The following is a 26,523-nucleotide window of genomic DNA, read 5'->3' as shown; positions in this document are numbered from 1 at the left end:
TAGGTATATCATATGCCATGTCATTTCCATCAGAGTAATGGCTAACACAGTGTCATGTGAAAAGTTTTCTGCTGACTTGTTCGATGGACATAGAAAACAAACTCTGAATTTGACTCTAAGAATGTATCTTGCAGATTCCTTTTATATTACATATTAACAAATATGAGCCTATAGGGTAGTGAACATTATTGTCTAGGGTCTGAATTTCAGATAATTTTTGATGCAAATTGTGAATACTTCAAAAAAATTGTGGGTAATTTTAGGAAAAAAATGAACAAAGTGCTTCATATGAAACCTTGTGGTTTATAATAATGTCTCTTAAAATTTCTGATTAACTCTGGTAAATTCATCTTTAAAAGGACTTCAGTTCTAGAAAGCAGTGTTGTTTGGTTACCTGGGTATGAGGTTGCTATCTTTCTGTAGGGCTAGGCTACGTAAAAGTCAGTTCAGCCTGAATTAATTAATCAAGGTTAAAAAAAACAAAACAGAGAAAGACTAGATCTTTTGTTTTTTCTAACAGTAGCAGTCCCCTCATCTCACCACTCATGTTATATCAGAATGGTGAATTTTGAAATTACCATCAGCACTCTGATGGCCAGGCTATTACACCCCAGGAGCTTGCCCCTGAGTGCCTTGCTACTCCTTAATTTCCCGATCCCTGTTTCTCTCCTTAGATTTTCATCCATACCCATTATGGCCCCTCCTAGCCTCAACCTCCTTTCTGGTTGAAATAATCAAGATGTTTTCTTTCATTCCCAAGGTAACCCAAACCATCAGAGAAAAAATAAGTTTCAAGTAGAAAGTTCCACTTTGTTTGTTAGTTATAAAGTTATTGAGGCAATATGGTTTAACAGAAGAACATGAACTTTGAAGTCAATAAAAGATTTTTTAAAATAGAAGATAAAATTATTGTAACATATATAACATGTAAAATATCCAAGTACTCTCTCTTTCTCTGTATGTGTTCCTATACATATATCAATGTGTACATTTAATACACATAAATAGTTCTGATTCTTAAACATGATAATGCGTATAATACCCTGGCAAAAAATAAACACTCCATTACTATTTCACTTAATCCTACAATAGTTCTGTTAGGTTGATGCTATACCCATGTTACAGATGAAGAAACTGATGTTCAGAAAAATTAAGTCATTTGTTCAAAGTTGCATAGCTGCTCTGACTCTGTTAGAATTCAAACCCAGGTCTGTCTAGCTCCCAAGACCATGCCTACTCTACATATCTTACATTCTACATGTCAGAAAGGGAGCTAATGTCTCCCTAATCTAAAGCCATGCTCATACCTGTCTGTCTGGCTCCAGACGTAGACATTAAATTGCCCACTTTAAAGTTCTATAGTTAAATCACTCTCCTTATGGCGTATAATGAACTCATTTTATTACTCCATAAAGCTGTTCCTCTCCTGTACGACCTGTGCTGATGAACTGCTTTATCACCCACTGTCCAAGCCATAAACCTGGAGTTCTCTTAAACCTCATCTTTTTTCATGCTGTTCCCTCAGCCTGGAATACCCTTCCTCCTGTATCGTCTGATAAATTCCAACTCATCCTTAAATATATGCCCTTGGACACCTTCCCTGGTCGACCAAGCAGAGCTAAACTCTCCATTCTCTTGGTCACTCTCTCGTCCAGTTCTTTATTTTGTGATCTTCTGTTTACATGTATGTCATTGGTCACTGTAGTTTATGTGACCTATTTGGGAGGAAATCCTCTTTATTTTTGTATCCATAGTACCACATACCATTGTGACACATAATAGAAAGTTTCTATCACATTACCCCATTTTAACTCTATGCACTTATTGTATTTTTCTTGTTTATTTGTTTGTTCTTGTTTGCACTTGTTTACTTCAGCTAAAAACTGTATGAGGACAAGAAACTGTCTGTCTTGTTTTCTATTTTCTTCAGATATATAGAATAGCACATGGTAGGCACTCAACAAATATCTATTCAAAGAATGAACTATTTCCACAAAATAGAAATGTAGAAGTTTATCAGGTCATGCTAAAGATTCACATGGATAGATTTAAGTATAGTATTTCCTGCTCTTGAAGATAGTTGTAGTCTTCCAAAACCTGGATCAAAATTGGGTCCAGAAAACTTAGAGAGCAAGACTGGGTCCAAAATGAGGGTAAAAGGAGAGAGGAGGAAAAAGTTGAAATTTTATGTGAAAGTAAAATTTGAGATGGAAATAATGGAAAGCACTTTTAAAGGGTCAGAGCAATTATAAACTAGATCATTGATTTTTATTTGTTTTTTAAAGGTGTTATTATCATTGATTTTGTTTTTGACTCTGTCACTGGCATGGCACTTTGTAGGTTAGAGAGCTGCTATGTTATATGGTTGAAGTTTTTCTGCCTACTGTTGAAATGTAGCAGGGCAGGGCTTAATGCAATGAATAGTAAGTTTCCAGGTCTGTGTGTATGGGAAAGGTTGCTGTTGGGGGAATTCTCGCTCTCGAGGCTGCATAGCAAATCACTGGATAATTGTCAGCACTGTGGCGAACCCTCCGCTGGGAACGTCCAATAGTCTGATTACTTGGCTGCCACTTCAGAGCGACTGTTGCTGTGGACAGTGTCTGCTAAAATATAGCTTGAAGATTACTTAATTAAGGGACTGTACAATTTCTACCAAAATCCTGTGAAATGCTTGTAGCTTAGATTTATTTGGAAATAATGAAGAAGCAGCACTGTATTATTCATTAATAGTCATATGTCAGGGATCCACAGAGATTGCTATATTTAAAAATCAGCATTATTTATTTTCACCAATCAAAATGTCTTCCTCTTTAAAAATATCTGTGTTGTTTACATGTTTTGGTGTAAGTAAAAATGATCTAAAAAATATCATAAAGATACAAAAATAGGCTATTTTCCGTAATACAATGTCCCTAACATTTTGACTTAATTTCAGTATTTTTTCTGTGAATATTTATAGCTATTATTTTAAAAATTTTAGTCCTTACTGGCTTGATTCATTCAGTTGCTATTTGTCAAAAAATACAGAAATTCCCAGGACATTTGAATGATTGTGGTTACAGTAGGAAAGAGTAAAGTTGGTTTTGAAAAAATATTTGTTGAATAAATGAAATTGAAACATCCTTGTAAAATCTGAGTTTTAAGGTTACCATAGCAATATCCCACACATAAGGCAATGGTCTTTAATCTTTTGGAGGTTATAGAATCCTTTGAAAATTTAATGAAGTATGGATTTCCTCTCATTTTCTCAAAAAACAATACATAAACAAAAAATCCAAACCCATTCATGGTCTCCATGGTGCAGGTGCCTTGAAAAGAGCAGTTTTACTACAGAAATAGGTTAGCTTCCAGAGAGCTGGAAAACTTTATTTATTCAACATGTTTTTTTTTTTTTAATTTGATAATAAAAATGTATGTACTGGGTCCAGTTTTCTGACTGTTAGGTGATCTCACAGAGCATGTAGTTCAAAGTGGTACACAGATAATTAAAATAGGTCTGAAGTACTGTGAGAAAACCTAGAGAAGACTTCTAACCCAAAAGCTATGTGTCTGATGTGGGAATTGGATAGTGCATATAAACTGAGATCTGGAAGGTAAGAAAGACTTATGTTTTGTCAGATAGAGTGGAAGACTGAGAGAGTTGTAGGCCCAGAGAAAGGCAATTTCAATGTCCTTAGATATTTTAGAAATTTTTGAGATTGGGAGATGGTTGGGAGCACAGAGGCAATAGAGATAGCTGAAGGTCGGAGTCAGATTAAGTATATTCTTGAAAACCATGTCAAGGAGTTTATATTTAGTAAATTAGAATCGATGACTTTAAAGAAGCTTTCAATGACATGAATAGTTTTATATTTTAGAAAAAAGACTAACTCTGGACAATGGATGGGACATAGTTGCAAGATTTCAGGGAGACCAATTGGTAAGCTTTTTCAGCAATCCAGGGGAAGGTGATAGTGGCTTGAAGTAGCACTGGAGAAAAGGACAATAGATAGGAATTTGGATTTGATTGGATTTGAAGGTAAGGAAGAGGGAGGGGTCAAGAATAATTACCAGGTTTTTGTCTTGGGCAGTGTGCTGGTTTGAAGCTGTTTGGTACACCCAGAAAAGGCCATGTTCTTTTAATTCATTCTTGCAAGGGCAAATCTATTGTGGGTGGGACCTTTTGATTAAGTTGTTTCACTGAGATGTGACCCACCCAATTCAAAGTGGGTCTTAATGCTTTACTGGAGTCCTTTGTGAGAGGATAAAGGGCAGAAAAAAGCCAGAGCTCAGAGAGAGAAACATCCACAGAAGCCAAAAGAGCCACTGAGGCCAGAACCTGAAAGTGACGAAACCCAGGAGAGAAGGACCAGTAGACACTGGTCCTTCCCCATGTGTCTTTCCGTGTGATAGAGGTGTCCCAGATGCCAGCAGCCTTTCTTCAGAGAAAGTATTCTCTTGTTGACGCCTTAAGTTGGACATTTTCACGGCCTTAGAAATATAAAATTGTAAGCTAATAAACCCCCTTTGTAAAAGCCAACCCATTTCTGGTATACTGCATTTCAGCAGCTTTAGCAAACTGAAATAGGCAGCCTGGCAGATGGTTGTGAAATACAGAACTTAAGAGGAAGAGCAAATAGAGGAACTATGGAGGAAGGGAAAGGAGGTAGAGTCCAATTTTCAACACCGGCAGTTTGAAGTGCCTATGGGAAATCCAAATTTAGATGTCCAGGAGGCAGTCAGATCTATGGGCCCAAAATCCAGAAGGGAGATTTGGGCCATGGAGAAAGATTTGTGATTCATCAGTTGTTCTTAAGTTCTCTTCCATCTTAGTACACCTGAGGAATATAAAACCCTCCTTTTAGGGATTGAGTCATTTCTCTCACAAAAGATGTGCTCAAGTCTTAATCTGCATTCCTGTGGGTGTGAACCCATTTGTAAATAGGACCTTTGAAGATGTTGTTAATAATTAAGGTGTGGACTCATCTGTGAATAGGATCTTCAAAGATCCTATTTAGAAAAGGCAAAACTGAATCTGGCTGGGCCTTAATCCATGTAACTTTAGTCCTTTAGACAAAGGAAATCTGGACACAGTCAGTCAGAGAAAGCTGCAGGAGGAGACCAAGGAGAAAGAGACGCAAGCCAAGGAACCCCAAGGGTTGCATCAAGCCAGCACCAGAATGCAACAGACTTTGGAAAGAAAGCATGGCCTGTTGAGAGCTTGATTTTAGACTTCTAGCCTCCAAAACTGTGATCCAATAAATTCCTGTTATTAAGCCAATCAGTGTGTGGTATTTGTCATAGCAACCCTGACAAACTATAAAAGTAGTTCATTTGGCAGTGATTCTCATCTTATATCCAAGAAACCTCTCACCGTAGGTGATTGCCTAGCTCCCTTACCTAGTCTCTGCTCATTGCCACTTTGTCAGAAAGTGTCACCCCTTACTGTTCTATATAAAACAATTCCCTCTGGTCACTCTCTATTCCACTTATTCCACATTATTGTTCCTTGTGGCAATACTGTCACCTAACTTAAATTTGTTTATTGGATTATTGCTTCATTCTACTAGTATCTAACTCCCCAAGAGCAGGAGTTTTATCTTTTTTGTTCACTAATCTCTTCACAGGCTCTTAGTCACATATTAGTGATAAATGTTTTCAACAGAGTAGGGGAGGTACAGTAGCATATTGATGACAGGGGATGTGGAATTTGAAAAATCTCTTTAAATTTTTAATGCAGCCCCAGACTGAGGTTGCCCAACTTGTACACTGTCTCCATCTGTAGATTTGAGAATCAATACTAGTGACACTAAGTGGAACTGTGCTAATGGATGTCATTGTCCAGAGAGAGTATATAGAGTGAGGAGAGAATCATGTAAAGGGAAGAGTGAGGAAGGCCAGTGCTCAAGGGAAAGGCAGAAGGCAAGGGGTCTGCAAACATTGAAGCAGTAACCAGAGAGGTAAGAAGAAAGCTAGAATATGTTGAGTCAAGAAAGTTCAGGAAGAGAGCAAACAGGAAGGAGGACTAAGTCAGTAGTCTCCAATGCTGCAAGAGATGATGGTCTAGACAGAAGTTCATGGATGACCTTGGCAAGTTTCAGTTGATTTGTAAAATGGTAAGTGTAAGCCAGAAAGTGGAAACAGCTAAAGTAGATAAATGTGAGACACTATGAGGTTAAGGGAAGGACAGTTTAAGTTGGGAAAGACTTAAGTGAGTTTAAATGCTCATTGGTAAAAGCTAGTATTAGAGGGAGATGTTGATGCTACAAGAGAGGATGACAATCCATACTATAAGTTTCCTAAGAAGAATGGAGTGGGACAGATTTATGATACATGGCAGGATTAGACTTAGGTAAGAGGAGACATATTTTTCTGCTGCAGCAGGAACAATGGGTGTTGTAAATGCAATAAATGTTTAGATTTGGTGGGGGAAGTTAAGAGAGCAATGAGGTGATAATTTTTTTGTTTTTGTTTTTGGTGAAGTAGGGAAAAGATCATTTGCTGAGAGTGAGTGTTTAGATGGTGAGTTTGAATTTTGAGGAGATTGAGTTAAAAAAAAAAAAAGGCAGAAAAAGAGATTCCTAGAAAAACACAGATGAAGGGCCAGGCTGCTTTAAGAACTGACATGAGGTTGGCAATAAAGAATTGGAGTGGTACCATTCCTCCAGATTGTATAATAATTTTTATTAGTTCTGAAAACTGAGGCACAGAGAGGTAACATAACTCATCTAAAGTCACACATCTAATAAGTAGCATACTCAGTATTCTGGTTTGCTAATGTTGCCAGAATGCAAAACACCAGAAATGGATTGGCTTTTATAAAAGGGGGTCTATTTGGTTGTAAGGTTACAGTCTTAAGGCCATAAAGTGTCCATCAACAAGGGTACCTTCACTGGAGAAAGGCCATTGGCATCCGGAAAACCTCTGTTAGCTGGGAAGGCACATGGCTGGTGTCTGCTTGCTCCTAGGTTGCATTTCAAAATGGTGTTCCCCAAAATGTCTGCATCAGCTTTCCACGGCTATCTTCAAAATGTCTACCTCAGCTCCAGCTTGCTATGGGTTCCTTCTGTCTGAGCTTATACAGTGTTCCAGTAAACTAAACAAGGCCCATGCTGAATGGGTGGGGCCACACCTCCGTGTAAATTATCCAATCAGAGTTATCACCTACAGTTGGGTGGGTCACATCTCCATGGTCACTGTGATTCCAACCGAATCCGCACTAATACGTCTGCCCCCACAAGAATGCATTAAAGAATATGGTTTTTTCCTGGGGGACATAAATATATAAACTGGCACACTCAGTTTTGAGAATCAAACAAAATCCATCTGGCTCCAGAGTACTTTAACATGTTAGGCCATTATGGTAACAGCACTGTTCAGTAATCATTGCAAAATGATAGTTCTTTCTTCAGATGAGTCTTAACGTGGACATTGAAGTCTCCTGTAAAAGTTGAGTCTAATTAAAACTCCCATCTAGCCCTGTAGAGCCAATCTGGATATTCTTACCAGAAAGGCTAAGTGGAAAGGCACAGCTGTACGTACATGGAGAGGCACCATTTTTGTGTCAAACAGGAATTGCTACCAATATTTTGCAGAGTTTATTAGGGAAAAGCAATATTAGCAATACAGTTGACTAAGAATTTATACTTAAAGTCTCTGTTCTAAGCAGGTAAAGATAGAGAGATTGAATATGTGCATCAGGTAGTAATAAAATGATCTTCTGACCCAAATCAGCCTAAGGGACAACAGCAGGGGACACAGAGCAGAGGCCTGAAAAAGGAAGAAGAATCAAACCCCAGAGAGACACATATATGCTTTAGCTACTCCTGGATAAGGGCTTCACCAACTCCTTAGTAAAGTGGTCAGGGAAGTGAATACAAGGAACACATTTACTATTGATGGCTTGCAATTTCTAAGTGTGTGTTTATGTGTGTACGTTTAAGAAAACTCTTTACAATACGCAATTTTTATTTTATTGAATAGAAGTATAGTCATTTTTAAAACATTTTCCTCTTCTTAGCAAAAAAGATATCTACTTACAGTTCTACAACATTTATTTAAAAGTTAAAATGACAAAACGTGATCAAAATCCCAGCAGATGACTGTGAAGATGATAGAGTAGGGAGCTCCAGGATTTAGTCCTTCCACCAGAACAGCTAATAAACTGACGGGTACTCTCTGAAACAAATATTTTGAAACTCCAGAGTCCAGAAGAATATTGTACAGCATCCAGGGAAGAGCAGGAGGAAGAGGCTGGTAAATTATGGTAAACACCAGTAAATTTGCTCTCTCTGCATGGCAGTTCCCAGTGCCCATCCCCCAGTCTGGCAGCAGGCCACCATGGGGTACGGATCCTGGTTACCTCACTAGTGGCAGAAAGAGACAGAAATCCTTTTCCTCAAGACTAGGGTTGGGCACAGTTGATCACTGATCATGGCTTTTCATTAGTGACTTCAGATCACTGGGGACTTGGACAATGCTGGTGGCAGAGGAGACTTAAAGATGCTGCACTTCCTCAGGGCTGTGGAGAACAGTTAGCTGAAGGGCTGCATTTGCTGAGTAGGTCAAGAAAGCTCAGCTTTGGAAGCTATGGAAGAAGTTCTTGGCACCTTTCCTGATCCCCTCTCTAGGGTACTTTGGAGCTTGTCTGTGCCCACTTTGTAGATTTCTGGCTGGTTTCAGCTGGGAAAGAGATTGACTTGGGAAACCACCTTCTGGCATGCCACCCCTCCCAGAATCTACCCTCCAGGTGAAAGCAGCTTGAGACAACAAAAGGAGTGTAAGAAACTATAGAGGCAGAAACTCTGGGACAAAGGCCTGCCAGTGTCAAATTCCCAGGAAAGGGAGGGCTGTCTCCTGTGAAATAGAGGGGCATTCAAACTCCTGTAAACAGCAACTCCAAAACAACCAACAAGCAAAAGCACAGTACAAGACCCAGGGCCAGAAAAAACAGGAAGGACACTAGACACTGCATTTGCCTTGGGTAGACCTTCCTGATCAGAAGGCTGAAGCTCAAAAAAATCTCTGACTTATCACAAGCTGGCTATAAAAGCTAGAAACAGACTTCTCAGAGATTAAACCCTAGAGTTAATTTAAAGTGTTAAAATGTACATTGTGCAACAAAGAGCACAAAACAAACAAAGAAATAGGAAATATTGGCCCATCCAAAGGAAGAGGATAAAAATCAGAAAACACCAATGAAGAAGACCAGGATATAGAAATTCCAAACAAAGACTTAAAAAAATGATCTTAAAAATGATCCACTGATGAAGGAAAGTACAGAGAAAGAACTAAGAGGTATCAGGAAAACAATGAATAAGCAATATGAGAATCTTATTAAAGGGATAGAAATTTTAAAAAGGAAGCAAACAGAACTACTGGACATGAAGTCCACCGTAACAGAAATGAAAAGTTTCCAAGAGGGTTTTGATAGCAGATTGGAGCTGGCAGAAGAAAGAATCAACAAACTTGAAGACAAGACAATTGAAATGAGTCAGGCTGAGAAGCCAAAAGGAAAAAATTATAAAAAGCAAAAAGGGTGTAAGACACCTTGGGACACCAGCAAGTGTACCAATATAGGCATTATGGGAGTCCCAGGAAGAGAAGAAACAGAGAAAGGGGCAGAAGAAATATTCAAAGGAATAATGACAGAAACTTCCCAAGCTTAGCAAAAGACATGAATATGCACATCCAAGAAATCCAGAGAACACCAAACAGGATAAACATGAATACAGTTACAGTCTGTCATATACTGATCAGACTACAGAATGCAAAGGATGAGAAGTGAGTTCTGGAAACTGCAAGAGAAAAGCAATGTCTTATGTAGAAGGGGGTCCCAATTAGATTGAGAGTAGATTTCTCTTTAGAAACCATAGAGGCAAGAAGGCAGCAGGAAAATTACCAAAAGTGCTGAAAGAAAACAGCTACCAAACAAGAATTTTATATCTGGTGAGTCTTTCTTTCAAAATTAGGGAGAAATATAGACATTCTCAGATAAGCAAAAGCTGAGGAAGTTCATCACTACTAGGCCTTCCCTACAAGCAGTGCTAAAGTTAGTTCTTCAGACTGAAAGGAAAGGACAATAGAGAATGGTTCAAAGCAGTATAAGCAAATAAAGACCTGTGATAAAGATCACTGTACTTGTTTGAAGCTGATATGTACCCCAGAAAAAACATGTTCTTTTAATCCACTCCTGTGGGTGAAGGCCTGTTGTGGGTGGGAACTTTTGGTTAGGATATTTCAATTTGAAATGTGTCCCACCCCATTCAAGGTGGGTCTTAATCTTTTTACTGGAGTCCTTCATGAGAGGATAAAGGACAGAAAGAGAGAGCTTAGAAAGAAAAAGCCCCCAAACGGGCTGAGAGAGGAAGCCACTGAAGCCATAAACTAAAAGCAAGAGAACCTAGAAAGAAGGACCAGCAGACACTGGCCATGTGCCTTCCCATGTGACACAGAGGTGTCCCAGATGCTGGCGGCCTTACTTCAGAGAAGGTACCCTGTTGATGCCTTAATTTGGGCATTTTCATGGCCTTAGAACTGTAAAAGTGTAAGCTAATAAATCCCCATTGTATAAGCCAACTCATTTCTGGTACATTGCACTCAAGCAGCTTTAGCAAACCAGAACAGTAACAATAAGGGTAATTGTAAATGCCAGTATTATTGTACTGTTGGTATGTAATTGCACTTCTTACCTCTTACAGATGCTAAAATGCAAATGAATAAAAAAAATGATATGTCTATGGTTTTGGACATGCAGTGTTCAAAAGTATAGGTTATAACATGTAGCAAAAATGTTGGGTGGATGGAAGGATATAGGAAAAGTATATGTGTATGTTATTGAAATAAAGTTAGTATCAAACCAAATATGATTGTTAAATATTTAGGATGTTAAATTTTAACCCCATGATAAGCACAAGGAAAACAGATGAAAATATATCCAGATAGAAAAGAGAAGGCACTCAATATGGTACACCACAAAAAATCATATATATATATATATATATATATATATATATATATATATTAGCATTAATTGAGGGACAAAAAAGTATAAGGCATACAAGAGCTAAATAGGAAAATGGCAGAACAAAGTTCTGCATGATCAGTAGTGACGTTAAATGTAAATTGGTTAAATTATCCAGTCAAAAGGCAGAGATTGGCCAAATGGATAAAAAAAAATGACTAAACTGTATGTTGTCTGCAACAGACTCACCTCTCTCAATGTATATTCTCCAACCACAATGGAATGAACTAGAAATCAATAACAGAAAGAGAAGTGGAAAATTCATAAATATGTGGATATTAACGTACTCTTAAACAGGAAGTCAGAATAGGGTTAAAGAAGAAATCACAAGGGGAATTATGAAGTATCTTGAGGTGAATGAAAATGAAAACACAATATACCAAATGTAGCAAAGGCAGTGCCAAGAGGCAAATTTATAGCTCTAAATGCTTTTATTAAAAAAAAAGAAGAAAGACTTTAAATCAGACCTAACTTCAAAACTGGAAGAACTAGGGAAAAAAATGGCATAGACAGCCATAGCAAGCAGAAGGAAGGAAATAACAAACATAAGAGAGGAGATAAATGAAACAGAGAACAAAACACAGTAGAGAGAATCAAGAAAACCAAAAGTTGGTTTCTTGGAAAAGATCCATTAAAAGTGAGAAATCATTAGCTAGATTGTCAAAGAAAAAAGAGGGAGGATACTGTTCTAGTTTGCTAATGCTGCTGGAATGCAAAACACCAGAGATGATTGGCTTTTATTAAAGGGGGTTTATTTGGTTACACAGTTACAATCTTAAGGCCATAAAGTGTCCAAGGTAACACATCAGCAATTGGTTACCTTCACTGGAGGATGGCCAATGGTGTCCAGAAAACCTCTGTTAGCTGGGGAGGCATGTGGCTGGCATCTGCTCCAAAGTTCTGGTTTCAAAATGGCTTTCTCCCAGGACATTCCTCTCTAGGCTACAGTTCCTCAAAAATGTCACTCTTAGTTGCACTTGGGGTATTTGTCCTCTCTTAGCTTCCCTGGAGCAAGAGTCTGCTTTCAACAGCCATCTTCAAAATATCTCTCATCTGCAGCTCCTGTGCTTTCTTCAAAGTGTCCCTCTTGGCTGTGACAAGCTTGCTCCTTCTGTCTGATCTTATATAGTGCACCAGTAATTTAATTCAGACCCACCCAACGGGTGGGCCAACACCTCCATGGAAATTATCCAGTCAGAGTCATCACCCACAGTTGGGTGGGGCACATCTCCATGGAAACACTCAAAGAATTAACACAGATAGGTCTGACCACACAAGATTACATTAAAGATAATGGCATTTGGGGGGACACAATACATTCCAACTGGCACAGATACATATAATGTAAATCAGAAATGAAAAGGGAGACATTACTCCTGACCCTACTAAAATAAAAAGGAATGTAAGGAAGAGTGACATTATCCACATGGAAACATAAGTCATCACCTGGAAAAGTCTCCCCTGAGAATCAATTAATAAAAGGACAAATCCCACTTTCTTGGATCTCTGGAGTATGATATAGACTGGAGAAGAACTCCACATAAACTGAATCAAAGTAGAAGAGAAATAATCATCAACATCAGGTAAAGTTGGACCAGGCTGAATTTACTGATATGGGCCCACTAAGCAGAGAGTCTGCATTCAATGTTATAGTTCGAGGGGTTAGAAAGTGTGTTAACAGTTTGGGTGCTTGGCTGAAACATGGATCAAAAGGTGGCCAACATTACCAGAGGTTGAAATACCAGAACTTCCCTGGTATACTGTAAAGGAATGAATTCAAAGACTTAGAGAGATTGGAATGTTTGAGTAGATTTCTCATGGAAGACCTGCTCATACACCCCTGGAATATCCAGAGGACTGTGAGGAATAAATTTGTGAGACTAGCTCCATCATCCCTGAAGAGCTCTGTAGTCACCCTTCTCTGTAGGTCAGATATTACTGTAGGAAATGCTGTCACTGAGCTGGAATCCTTAAACACAATGGGGATAATCCAATCCCAAGTTGCAGAAGCCACGTGGCAGCAGTTAATCACCAAAGACAAGGTGGACGTGGCTACCATAATGGAAAACAGGCTCAAAGCAGCAGTCAAAATAATCTGACTTGCAGAGACTTATGGCATTGGCTAGTAGCTCATGGAGTACCTAGTAGTAAAATAGATGGACACTCAACTAAATTCTTGTTTGAATTGAAGAATTCTAGGTCAAGTGAACAGAAGTCTACCTTGAATTACAAAAACAGAGAGTCAGGCCCCTTAATCAATTCCCAGACTTGAGACAGTTTATAGATCCAGAGCCCTTTGTATGAGGGGAAAGCTGGGTACCCTTGGGGAAGGAACCTGTTACAGTGCCAAAATTTATACTGTTAATCTTCCTCCCAGCCTTCCCCAGGGGGGCCTATGGCCTTTTACCAGGGTGACTGCATTGGGGAAGAGGAAATGATCAGATATTTTGGGCATTATTAGACACTGATTCAGAAGTGACATTAATTCCAGGAGACCCAAAATGTCACTCTGGTCCACCAGTTAGAGTTGGGGTATGGAGATCAGATGACTGATGGAGTTTTAGCTCAGGACCATCTCACAGTGGGTCCAGTGGGTCCGAGACCCATTCTGTGGTTATTTCCCCAGTTCTGGATCACATAATTGGAATAGACTTAACTCAGCAACTGGCAGAATCCTACATTGGTTCTCTGACTCATGGACTGAGGGCTATTATGGTGGGAAAGGCCAAGTGGAAGCCATTAGAACTGCCCCTGCCTAGCAAAATAATAAACCAGAAGCAATACTGGATTCCTGAAGGGATTGCAGAGGTTAATGCCACTCTTAAAGACTTGAAGGATGCAGGGGTGGTGATTCCCACCACATCCCCATTCAACTCTCCTATTTAGCCTTTGCAGAAAACAAATGGGTCTTGGAGGATGACAGTGGATTATCATAAGCTTAACCAGGTGGTGACTCCAATTGCAGCTGCTGTTCCAGATGTGGTGTCATTGCTTGAGCAAATCAACACATCCCCTGGCATCTGGTATGCAGCTATTGATCTGGCAAATGCTTTTTCTCTCAATAGCTGTTAGTAAGGACCACCAGCAGCAGTTTGCATTCAGCTGGCAAGGCCAGCAGTTTACATTCACTGTACTACCTCAGGGGTATATCAACTTTCCAGCCCTATGTCATAATATTGTCCTCAGGGATCTTGATTGTTTCTCCCTCCCACAAGACATCACACTGGTCCATTACATTGATGAAATCATGTTGATTGGACCTAGTGAGCAAGAAGTAGCAACTACTCTCAATTTGTTGATAAGGTATCTGCATGGCAGAGGATGGGGGATAAATCCAACAAAAATACAGGGGCCTTTCACCTCAGTAAAATTTCTAGGTGTCCAGTGGTGTGGGCATGTCAAGATATCCCTTCTAAGGTGAAGGATAAGCTGTTGCATCTGGCCCCTCCTATGATCAAAAAAGATGCACAATGCTTAGTTGGCCTCTTTGGATTTTGGAGACAACATATTCCTCATTTGGGTGTGCTACTCTGGCCCATTTACCGAGTGACCAGAAAAGCTTCTAGTTTTGAGTGGGGACTGGAACAAGATGAGGCTCTGTGTCAGGTCCAGGCTGCTGTGCAAGCTGCTCTGCCACTTGGACCACATGATCCGGCTGATCCAATGGTACTGGAAATGTCAGTGGCAAATAAAGATGCTGTTTGGAGCCTTTGTCAGGTTCCTATAGGAGAATCACGATGCAGGCCCTTAGGATTTTGGAGTAAATCTTTACCATCCTTTGCAGATAACTACTCTCCATTTGAGAAACAGCTGTTGGCCTGCTACTGGGCCTTAGTAGAGACAGAACACTTAACCATGGGACACCAAGTTACCATGAGACCTGAGTTACCTATCATGAGCTGGGTGTTGTCTGACCCACCAAGCCATAAAGTTGGGCATACACAGCAGCACTCCATCGTAAAATGGAAATGGTATTTATGAGATAGAACTCTAGCAGGTCCTGAAGGAACAAGTAAATTATATGAGGAAGTGGTCCAAATGCCCAAGACCCCTACTCCTTCCACCTTACCTTCTCTTTCCCAGCCCACAGGTATGGCATCATGGGGAGTTCCTTACAATCAGTTAACTGAGGAAGAGAAAACTCGGGCCTGATTTACAGATGGTTCAGCATGATATGCATGCACCACCTGAAAGTGGAGAGCTGCAGCACTGCAACCCCTTTCTGGGATGTCCCTGAAGGACAGTGGTGAGGGGAAATCCTTCTAGTGGGCAGAACTTCGAGCAGTGCACCTGGTTTTTCATTTTGCTTGGAAGGAGAATTGGCCAGAGGTGCATTTGTATACTGATTCATGAGCTGTTGCTAATGGTTTGGCTGGATGGTCAGGGACTTGGAAGGAACATGATTGGAAGATTGATGACAAAGAAGTCTGGGGAAGGGGTACGTGGATAGGCCTTTCTGACTGGGAAAAAAAAACATGAAGATATTTGTGTCCCATGTGAATGCTCACCAGAGGGTGACTTCAGCAGAAGAAGATTTTAATAACCAAGTGTATAAAATGACCTGTTTGGTGGAAACCAATCAACCTCTTTCCCCAGCCACTCCTGTCATTGCCTAGTGGGCTCATGAACAAAGTGGTTGTGGTGGTAGGGATGGAGGTTATGCATGGGATCAGCAACATGGACTTCCTCTCACCAAGGCTGACCTGGCCACAGGCACTTCTGAGTGCCCAATCTGCTAGCAGCAGAGACCCACACTCAGTCCCTGATATGGCACCATTCCCTGAGGTGATCAGCCTGCTACCTGGTGGCAGGTTGATTACATTGGACCACTTCCATCATGGAAGGGGCAGTGATTTGTTCTTACTGGAATAGACACATACTCCAGATATGGGTTTACCTTCTCTGCATGAAATTCTTCTACCAAAACTACCATCCATGGACTTACAGAATGCCTTATCCACTATCATGGTATTCCACACAGCATTGCTTCTGACCAAGGAACCCACTTCACAGCAAATGAAGTGAGGGAATGGGCACATGCTCATGGAATTCTCTGGTCTTACCATGTTCTTCATCATCCAGAGGCAGCTGGGTTGATAGAATGGTGGAATGGCCTGTTGAAGACTCAATTATGGTGCCAACTAGGTGGCAATACCTTGCAGGGCTGGGGTAGTGTTCTCCAGGAGGCTGTGTATGCTCTGAATCAGCATCCACTCTATGGTGCTGTTTCTTTCATAGCCAGGATTCATGGGTCCAGGAATCAAGGGGTAGAAACAGGAGTGGCACCACTCACTATCACTCCTAGTGATCCTGTCCCTGCAGGCTTAAGCTCTGGTGGTCTACAAGTCTTTGTTCCAAAAGGAGGAATGCTTCCACCCGGAAACACAACAACAATCCCATTGAACTGGAAGTTAAGACTGCCACCTGGCCACTTTGGGCTTCTTATGCCTCTGAATCAATAGGCAAGGAAGGGGATTACTGTACTGGCTGGGGTGATTGATCCTATCAAGGGGAAATAGTACTGCAACTACACAATGGAGGTAAAGAAGAGTTTTCCTGAAATACAGGAGATTCCCTAGCGTGTCTCTTAGTACTACTATGCCCTGTGATTAAAGTCAATGGATAACTACAACAACCCAATCCAGGCAGGACTACCAATGGCCAAGAAACTTCAGGAATGAATGTTTGGTTCACCCCACCAGGCAAAGAACCATGGCCAGCTGAAATGCTTGTGAGGGTAAAGGGAACATGGAATGGGTAGTGGAAGAAGGTAGTGATAAATATGAACTACAGCCATGTGACCAGTTACAGGAATGAGGACTATGATTGCATGAATATTTCCTCCCTGTTTTGTGATGAGTATGCTTATATTTGTCTGTAAAGCAAATATCTTTGCTTTCTTCTCTGTTTTATCCCCTTATCATATGACATAAGCTGTATTGTTCATTTTGCAGTATTTAAGTTAAAGGAAATCAATTTTAAGAGTTACTGTCACTCAAGGACTTTCACCCTATTCTGGAGAGATTTAGTGTGTTTCCGGTTGTACGCTGGACAGCAGAGTATTGTTAGGTGAAATATATGTCTGCTATTGTTCTCTACTTAGAAATAAAGTATGGTTTTAGGTGATGTGTATAACTGCCAAGTTGACGAGGGGTGGACTGTGATGGTTAGGTTCATGTGTCAACTTGGCCAGGTGATGGTACCCAGGTATCTGATCAAGCAAGCACTGGCCTAACCATTGCTGTGAGGATGTTTGTGCCTGCTTGATAAACCAGAAGGCTGGTTTGTTAAATCATCAGTCAATTGACTGCATCTGTGACTGATGACATCAATGAAGGGCGTGTCTTCCACAATGAGAGAATGCAGTCAAATGGATTTAATCCAATCAGTTGAAGACTTTTAAGTGAGACAGATAGAGGAACTTCACTTCTTCTTCAGCTGACTAGCGAAGTGTTTCCTGAGGAGCTTGTCAATGTTGCCAGTTTGCTGCCTGAGGAGTTCATTGAACATCTTCATTGAAGTTGCCAGTTTGGTGCCTGCCCTACAGAGTTTGGACTTGTGCATACCCACAGTTGCGTGAGACACTTTTATAAATCTTATATTTATAGATATCTCTTGTTGATTCTGTTTCCCTAGAGAACCCTAACACAGCAATTAAAAGAGTAAATGCAAAACCCAATAGTATTGTATCCTCAGTATACAACTCTACTGGTTAATTAAACAGAAGGCTGGTTTATTAAATCATCAGTCAGTGAGGTACAGCTGAGAGACACATTTTGAAAACAGCTGTTGCAAGCTGACACTGTCATTTTGGAGAATGCCATTTTGAAATGCAACCTGGGAGCAAGCCGACACCAGCCGTGTGCCTTCCCAGCTAGGAGAGGTTTTTGGATGCCATCGGCCATCATTCAGTGAAGGTACCCTGTTGTTGATGACTTATGTTGGACAATTTTTGGCCTTAAGAGTGTAACTTTGTGACCAAATAAACCCCCTTCATAAATACCATTTCTGGTATTTTGCAAAACAGCAGCATTAGCAAACTGCAACACAGGGTTACATTCTCCTCCAGTATAGATGAATTGTTCTCCAGGATAGACCACATTATGGGTCACAAAACAAGCCACAATAAATTTTAAAAGATTTAAATTATACAAAGCATCTTCTCTAACCACACTGGAATGAAGCTGGAAATCAATAACAGGTAGAGAACTGAAAAATCCACAAATATATGGAAGTTAAAAACACACTCTTAAACAATCAAAGTGTCAAAGAGGAAATTACAAGGGATATCATTAAATATTTTGAGATGAGTGAAAATGAGAACCCAACATTTCAAAACTTATGGGCTGCAGGAAATTCAGTGCTGAGAGGGAAATTTCTAGCCCTAAATACTTACATTAAAAAATAAGAAAGAGTGAAAATCAAAGATCTAACTACACACCTGTTTGAATGAGAAAAAGAACAGCAAACTGAATCTAAAGCAGGCAGAAGGAAAGAAATAACAAAGGTTAGAGCAGAAATAAATGAAATAGAGAGGTTAAAAAAATAGAGTGCACTAAAAAAACAAAAGTTGGTTCTTTGAATAGATAATAAAATTAACAAATATTTACTGAGACTGACAAAGAAAAAGAGGGAAGAAGACACAAACAAATAAAATCAGAAATGAGAAGGGGGACATTACTACTGTCCACACAGAAGTAAAAAAAAAGAATTATAAAGGATATTATTAACAACTGTATGCCAACAAATTAACAACCTAGATGAAATTGATGAATTACTGGCAGCACACAAACAACCTACCTGACTAGAAGGGATAGAAGACCTCAACAGACTAATTACAAGTAAAGAGATTGAATCAGTCATCAGAAACCTCCCAACAAAGAAAAGCCCAGGGCCAGGTGGCTTCACAGGTGAATTCTACCAATCATTCCAAGAATCAATAAAACAGAAGAGGAAGGAACACTCCCTAACTCATTCTATGAAGCCAGCTTCACCCTAATACCAGAGCCTGATAAAAATACTACAAGAAAAGAAAATTACAGACCAATTTCTCTTATGAGTGTGATGCAAATCCCACTCCACCCCCAATATTTGAAAATTGAATCCATCAGCACATTAAAAGAATTATACAGCACGGTCAAGTGGATTTTATCCCAGCTGTGCAAGGGAAGTTCAACACAAGAAAATAAAGTAATGTAATGCACCACATTTATCAGTTGAAGAGAGAAAACCACATGATCATCTTGATAGATGGAGAAAAGGCATTTGACAAAGTCCAGCAACCTTTCTTGATAAAAACACTTGGAAAAATAGGAATATAAGGAAACTTCCCCAACATGATAAAGGCCATATATGAAAAACCCAAAATGTGAAGGACTTCAAGTTTTCCCTTTAAAATCTGGAACAAGACAAGGATGTCCACTGTAACCCTGTTACTCATCATTGTACTGGAAGTTTAGCCAGAGCAATTAGGAAAGGAAAGAAATAAAAGTCATGAACATTGGAAAGGAGAAAGTAAAACTTTCATTATTTGCAGATGACGTGATCCTATACGTAGAAAGTACAGAAAAACCTACAACAAAGCTATTAGAGCTGATAAACTAATTGAGCACAGTGGGGGGTGGGGTACAAGATCAACACCCCAAAATCAGTAGTTTCTAGTAATGAGCAATCTGAGGAGGGAATTAAGAAAAAAAATTCATTTAGAATAGCAACTGAAAGAAACAAATACCTCAGGATAAATTTAACTAAGGATTGAAAGAAATTCACAGAAGACTACAAAGCTTTACTAAAAGAAATCAAAGAACATCTAAATAAATAGAACATTCAATGCACATATAATGGAAGACTAAAATTTTTCAAGATGCCAATTCTACCAAAAGTAATTTACAGATTCAACAAAATCCCAATCAAAATTCTAACAGTCTACTTTGCATAAATGGAAAAGACAACTGTCAAATGTATTTGGAAAGGTAAGGTGCCTCAAATAGCCAAAAACATTGTGAAAAAGAGAAGTGAAGTTAGAGTCACACTTCCTGACTTCAAAACTTATTACAACACTACAGTGATTGAAACAACATGGTATTAGTACAAGGATAGATATGTGGACCAAAAGGAATTTAACTGAGAGTTGAGAAATAAACCCTCATATCTATGACCAATTGATTTTTGACAAGGCTTTTAACCTCATTCAATTGGGAAAGAAAAATCTCCTCAACAGATGGGGCTGGGAGAACCAGACATCCATATGCAAAAGAATCAAGGAAGACCATATACAAAAATTAACTCAAAATGGATCAAAGAACTAAATATAAGAACCAGGATTATAAAACTCCTATATTAAAATTTAGGGAATCATCTTTAGGAACTTGTGTTAGGCAATGATTTCTTAGACTATACCAAAAGCACAAGACAAAAGAAAAAATAGAAAACATGGACATCCTCAAAGTTAAAAAATTTTGTGGATTATGCCTCACTAAGATTCACATGGTGTGGGATTCTCCAAAGGTGTAACTAATTCTTCTTCTTTATCATTATTATTATTATTATTATTTTAAAACAAGTGCATATCAAACAAAAGGCAGATTAAAAATACACAACAGAAGATGTTATTATATGTTGAAAGACTTTAGCAAACTTTCAGAACCTGCCATTAGATGGAAGGAGAAGGGAAGAAGAGGAAGGTAGTGAGATTATGCTGATTTTTTCATTCAGGCAAATCAAGATATTATTTCATTTAAAATATTAGTAAATTAAGATACCTAGGTTTAAGCATAGCACTGAAACATTTTAGAGAAAACCACAAAATTAAATGAAGGTGAAGAAAAATAATAAAACAACCATCAGAGAATCACACAAAACAGAAACTAAAATGACAGAAGCAAGAACAATCCTAAGTGTAATAAAAAGAAATACATTAGGAAAGAAACTAAAAAAAAAAAAAAAAAAAAAAAGAAATGCAGAAAGGGTGAAAAACACTAAATTCAACTAAATCACGAGGAATATAGAGTATAATTTAATGTATGGGCTCTTGAGTATCCCTGCTTGGGTTTTCAAATCAATTCTGAGACTTGCTAGCTACAGGACCTTGGGAAAGTTATTTGAAAATTGTATGCCTCAATTTTTCTCTTGTGAAATGCTACATATGGCATACCAAAGGAAAGCCAACTCAGAAGAGAATTCATGAATTTAAATACATTACTGAACAAGAAATAATGAACATAAATGAAATAAATATTCAATTCAAGAAGCCAGGAACAGGAAAATAAACCTAAAAAAAAAAAAATAAAGGGATTAATGCAGAAAAATAGAGAAATTAATGAACTAGAAAATATAACATGTAAAAATAATTGAAAGAATAAATAAAATAGTGCTGATTATTTAAGAAAAAAAACCTGAATTAGATAAATTTTTGAAACTTTAATTTTTTAAGTCTGTAGTTAGAAAATATATAAAATGCATAGACAGAAAAAGTAGTCTAAGTGAAAATGTAAACTGATAAATCAAAATTTGCACATATGCCATAAAGGACTAATTTCTTTAATTATCAAAGCTATTTTAGAAATCTACAAGAAAACATGAAAAAGCTCAGTGAAAAATGAGTAAAGGACATGAATATACAATTAAAAAAATAAAAAGATAAGACAAAGTCTGTGAGTGGGCTGCATGTTATAGAAATCTGAGTGTCAACCTAGGCAGCTTCTTGGAAAGTATACATAAGCAAAACCTCTCTTCTATGGTAAATATGAATATCTAATGAAAAAGCAGCACATAAACGAATCTTTCTGAACACACAGGAGATTTTCTCTCTCTACAATGCATATGTTTAACCAACCTAGGCAACAAACATTAATAAATACATTCATAAAAAATTGGATGAGACAGATGAAAGGGGTAAAGTCAGATTAAATGTAAATATTAGAAATATATAAGGAGCTTTACTGTCTGTACTACTTTTTTATAGGCTTTGTATCATGGACCAAATTTGAGAATAGTTATAAACATGTATCGCAGAATGATCCATCGTATTAGATATCGACTTGGTCTTTGGAGGACGAGAGAAATTATAAACTTCACAGAACTGGAGGAGTGGATGGACAGAAAAAAATGTAAGTGATGCAGTTGTTTCAGGTTTGAAATTAACTGTAGCAAATTTACATATAATTTATGTATAATTACTCATAGATACTGTTTTAGTTTCTAGGCTGCTCAAGCAAATACCATGAAAGAGGTTGGTTTAAAAAATGGGAATTTAGTAGCTTATGGTTTGGAGACTAAAAGAAAGTCCAAATCAAGGCATCATCAAGGCGATGCTTTCTCCCTGAAGACGGTGGCATTCTGGGGCTGGCTGACCGCGATCCTTGGCTTCTCTGTTAGGTGGCAAGGCACACACTGGTGTATCCTGGTCTCCCTTCTTTTTTGGGTTCCACTGATGTAGCTTTGCTTCCTGTGGTTTTCTCTCTTTTTGTCTGAATTTCATTTTCTCATAAAGGACTCCGAGAATAGGATTAAGACCTATCCTGGGCCACACCTGAACTGAAGTAACCTCATCAAAATGTCCAATTTACAATGGGTTCACACCCACAGGAATAGTTTCAGTTTAAGAACATATTTTTCTGGGTACATATACCTTCAAACCACCACAGATGCCAAAGGTAGATCGTATTTTATTTTGCTGCAGGCTATTTGCATTTCAGTTGGCATATTGTATATTTGGATTAATTTATTAGGATTCAGTATTTACAAGCAACAGAAAACTAACTGGCTAACCAAAGTAAAAAGAAAATTTAAAGGAAGGATACTGGAAAGATAGCCATAGACTCAGATTTCAGACATAAAATGAACCAGGGCTGCTCTAGAGATCTCGGGAGCAGGAACTATGGGACATCCTCTTTGTATACCTCTGGGAGCTGGATAAGCCCCTATCACTTTAAGGCTTTAAATTCAAATTCCAGGAAGAGAGCACCTGATTGGTTTAGCTGGGGTCATGTGTCTGAACACCTGGTTGTGGATGGGCAGGAAAGGTGAGTTTGCCCATAGATTGTATATGAGATATGCATTGATGAGAATTGTCCACAGCCCTCCATTGGGAGAGGGCTAAGTCCTCAAAGGAAATTAAGCACTGGTACTGGAAGAGGAACTAATGGACACTGAATAGTCAAAATGACAGATGTCCATTACATGTTGTTTATTAGTATTGGAATTCTACCCACAGAATATGTTCTCTAGTTTTATCTTAACTTTTAAAGATCCTGATTTTTATTTATATTTAATGAATTCCATATTACTTGGGATTTGAATGGATATGAGAGCCAATTTCTTGACTGAAAAAAAATAAATAATGTGGTCAATTACTTTAACTTGGAATTAGCATCTTATTTTTTTATAGTGAAAAAGTACTAAATTTGGGGTAATCTTAGCTAGTCATAAAATGTTTATTTCATATTGGGCTCTAAGTTCCATGAAGACAGGAACTACGTCATTTATGAATGATTACCATTATCAGAAGGGCTCAAAAATATTTGTTGAATGGATAGTTTTTGTTAAGTTGATTAGTTATGCTAAAGTAATGTGTCAAAAATATTTAAAAATAACCAGAAATCTTTGAGTTAGAAAGACTCATTTTCTATGGCTAGAGAGAGAGAGTTTCTACATAAGAGATGGCCTCACTTAGATTAATCTGCCTAGTCCAGTAGCCTGGTTTCCAGAAAAAAAAAAAAAAAAGGCAGAAAGGAGTGAAGTGTCAAAGAAGTGGAAAGACACTATGATAAAGGGAAAAAGGGAAAGCAATTGAGAAACAGAGGCAGAGAAGGAGATGCTCCTTCTCCCATTAGGTAGCTGCTGGGGTTCCTTTTACTTATAGAACCTTAAAAAGATCAAAGCAGAGATCACATCCATATATACTTAGATTTTAAGACTTTTGTGTATGGACTTTCCACCCCCTAGTACAAAATTCTGTAAGATATCCTTAGTACCCTTTTTACTGGTAAGTACTTTTATACTGCATAATCTAATATAATGATTATACTGATTTTATAATATTTATTAAAATATATGCTAGCACCTTAAAAAAAGTGGCCACCCTCACTTTTTCACCCTGTTTCTTTTTTAGCTATTGACTTCCAAACTATAGATCCTTCCCAAAATGCTCACTCTATTTTACTCAGTCTTCATACCCAAAACTGTCACTAGATTCATTTTCTAACTTTATAGAAACTTTTATACTTTTCATAGATTTAATTTCCTCCTGTGATTTTTCCACCTTGGTTTATAACTGCAGATATCACTATTTTTGCAACATAAAATATCCTCTCAGTTTGAAAACGTGGTTTCTGTTTTCCGCTCTGGACCATGGTGGTTCCTCCCTGAGAAGCCCTTTGAGTAAAAGGCTTGAAGAAGGTGAGGGCTGAGCTGGGCAGATATATGGGGGAAGAAAGTCACAGGCAGAAGGAGCGTCAAGCACAAAGACTCTAAGCTGGTGGATACTAGTGTTGGGGAAATCCGGGAGGCTGGTGCCAGTGGTGTGGAGCTTGTGAGCATAACAGAGGTGAGTTTGGATAGGTAACAGGGAGCACAGGTTGGATTGAGCTGAAGACCTTTGGATTTTACCTGGAGAGAGTTGGGATGCCGTGGAAGGATTGTGAACAGAGGGCTATGATGTAACTTACATTTGAACAGATCACTCGGGCAGCTTTCTTGAGAATAGACTGATCCCTGGCACTCAGATATCAAATTAGTCAAAAGGAAGAAGGGATACCAGCAGGGAACCCTGATAAGAAATTAGAACTTGAATTATTTATTCAAAAGAAACTTTAAACTAGAAGTGAGGAAGTGAATTACCTTTAATTGACAATTTTAGGATTTTCCCCACCATCAGCACATAATTGTCATCTGAGAAGATGAGGTCAGTTAGGGAAAATACAGAGGAAATCACACTGTTTTGTACATCAGAGTAAATGTACATGTGTTTTACGTGTATGTGCAACAGATAGAGATGTATTCATCTCTTTCTGTTATACTAATCATTTTGTTAGGAAAAATGATTATTATTTCTATTGGGCAACTTGGGATAGATTGCCTATTTTGGTTAGCATGTCACGTCTTAATTTGAAGGCTTTATGGTCTTTCCAACAGATATTTTACATCATTTTAACTGAGCATTATTTTTCTGAGCATTAGTTTTCCTCATTCTAGAAGTAGAATAATAATCTTGCAGTTTTTTAAAGGATGGGGGAATATTACATATAAAATTCCCAGTACTGTGCTTGCCAAACAGTGTCTGCAATAAATGATAGTTCTTTTTATTTTCTTATGATTATTATCCTTAGCGGCAAGGGAAAGAATGGTTTGAAATTGGAAGGCTCATTTACACAAGCCAAAGCCATTTAAATCTGAGGTTCACAGTTTAAACTTATCATAAAAGTGGTTTTTGTTTTCAACATTTAAAAAAACTGTTCTATATTAATCAGTTCAACTGGCCTCAGTCTAAATGCTTAAAAGAAAGCAGGTACATAACTATAGTATATAACTGTGCTTTTTGACTCAGCAAAAGTACTTCTAGGAACATAGGGTTCTTCAAAGAGTTTTAGAGACTGGCCGTTCATTGTTGCATTTTTAAATTAATAGCAAAAATAAGGATTGATCTAATATCTAACAGTAGTAGAATGGTTTAATAAACGACATGCATTTTTATAATGGAAAACCATGAACCCATTAAGAATATTTACTGAAAGAGATAATATTCTTTATGAGCTAAATGAGTTAAATGGATATCAAAACTGTGAGAATAGAATGATCTGAATTGTGTTCTTCTCCACAAAAATTAGATACTAGATAGATAGAGGGATATGAAGGAAGGAAAGAAGATAGGAAGGAAGACACAGAGGAGGAGGAAAGGGGCAAAATGAAGTCAATCAGGAAGAAAAAAAGGAAAAGAGAAAAAGTAGAATATATATCCAACTGTTAGGAATGATCAGTAGTAATGATATTAATTTTCTTTACTTTAATGTATCTTTATATATCTAATTTTTCTTTCCAATAGATACTTTGAACATATATTACTTGTATAATGATAAATATAAAAGCTGTTGTGTTAAGGTCATTAAACCAATGGAATAAATGCATTATAAATTTTTACCATAAATATAAAACAACATTTCCCCAAGTTACAGTAAATATAGTACGGTACTTTTCAAAATGCTGTTGAGTTTTTTAGTTTACAGTATTTTAGCTAAACTTTTGTCTCATTGAGGAGTTGTATATAGAATATATGAAATGTAATTTTTTTGTTAATTATGGCTTGAGTTGATGTTCAATCCCTCCAAAAGCCACACTAACATAGAGGTTAAAAGAAAAAGGCATAAGATCACAAGAATAAATAAAAGGTGGCCTCAGCAAGTAAGCAATCCATAGAGAGGTAGCTGATTTAGTAGAAAAGAGAACACAAATTTAAGCACTTATGATTGAAAAAGTAAAAAAAGAAGCAAGCTGAAATTTGCTGCAGAACCCTGGATTTACTCAAA

The 26,523-nt window shown here is 38.1% G+C and overlaps 1 protein-coding gene across 1 annotated transcript in view; it reads left to right on the top strand.

The window, feature by feature from the left end:
- Nucleotides 1-26,523, top strand: part of IQCM (IQ motif containing M) — a 434,488-nt gene that overhangs the window by 179,443 nt on the left and 228,522 nt on the right. Inside the window, exon 11 of the mRNA XM_037831487.1 lies at nucleotides 21,966-22,110. Within this exon, the coding sequence (XP_037687415.1) occupies nucleotides 21,966-22,110 (145 nt within the window). The remainder of the gene's footprint in view (nucleotides 1-21,965; nucleotides 22,111-26,523) is intronic.

The sequence above is a fragment of the Choloepus didactylus genome, chromosome 3, assembly GCF_015220235.1.
Source record: "Choloepus didactylus isolate mChoDid1 chromosome 3, mChoDid1.pri, whole genome shotgun sequence".
NCBI classification, from domain to species: Eukaryota; Metazoa; Chordata; class Mammalia; order Pilosa; family Megalonychidae; genus Choloepus; species Choloepus didactylus.
Note: the sequence above shows the minus strand (reverse complement) of the source record. Positions and strands in the feature narration are given on the sequence as shown.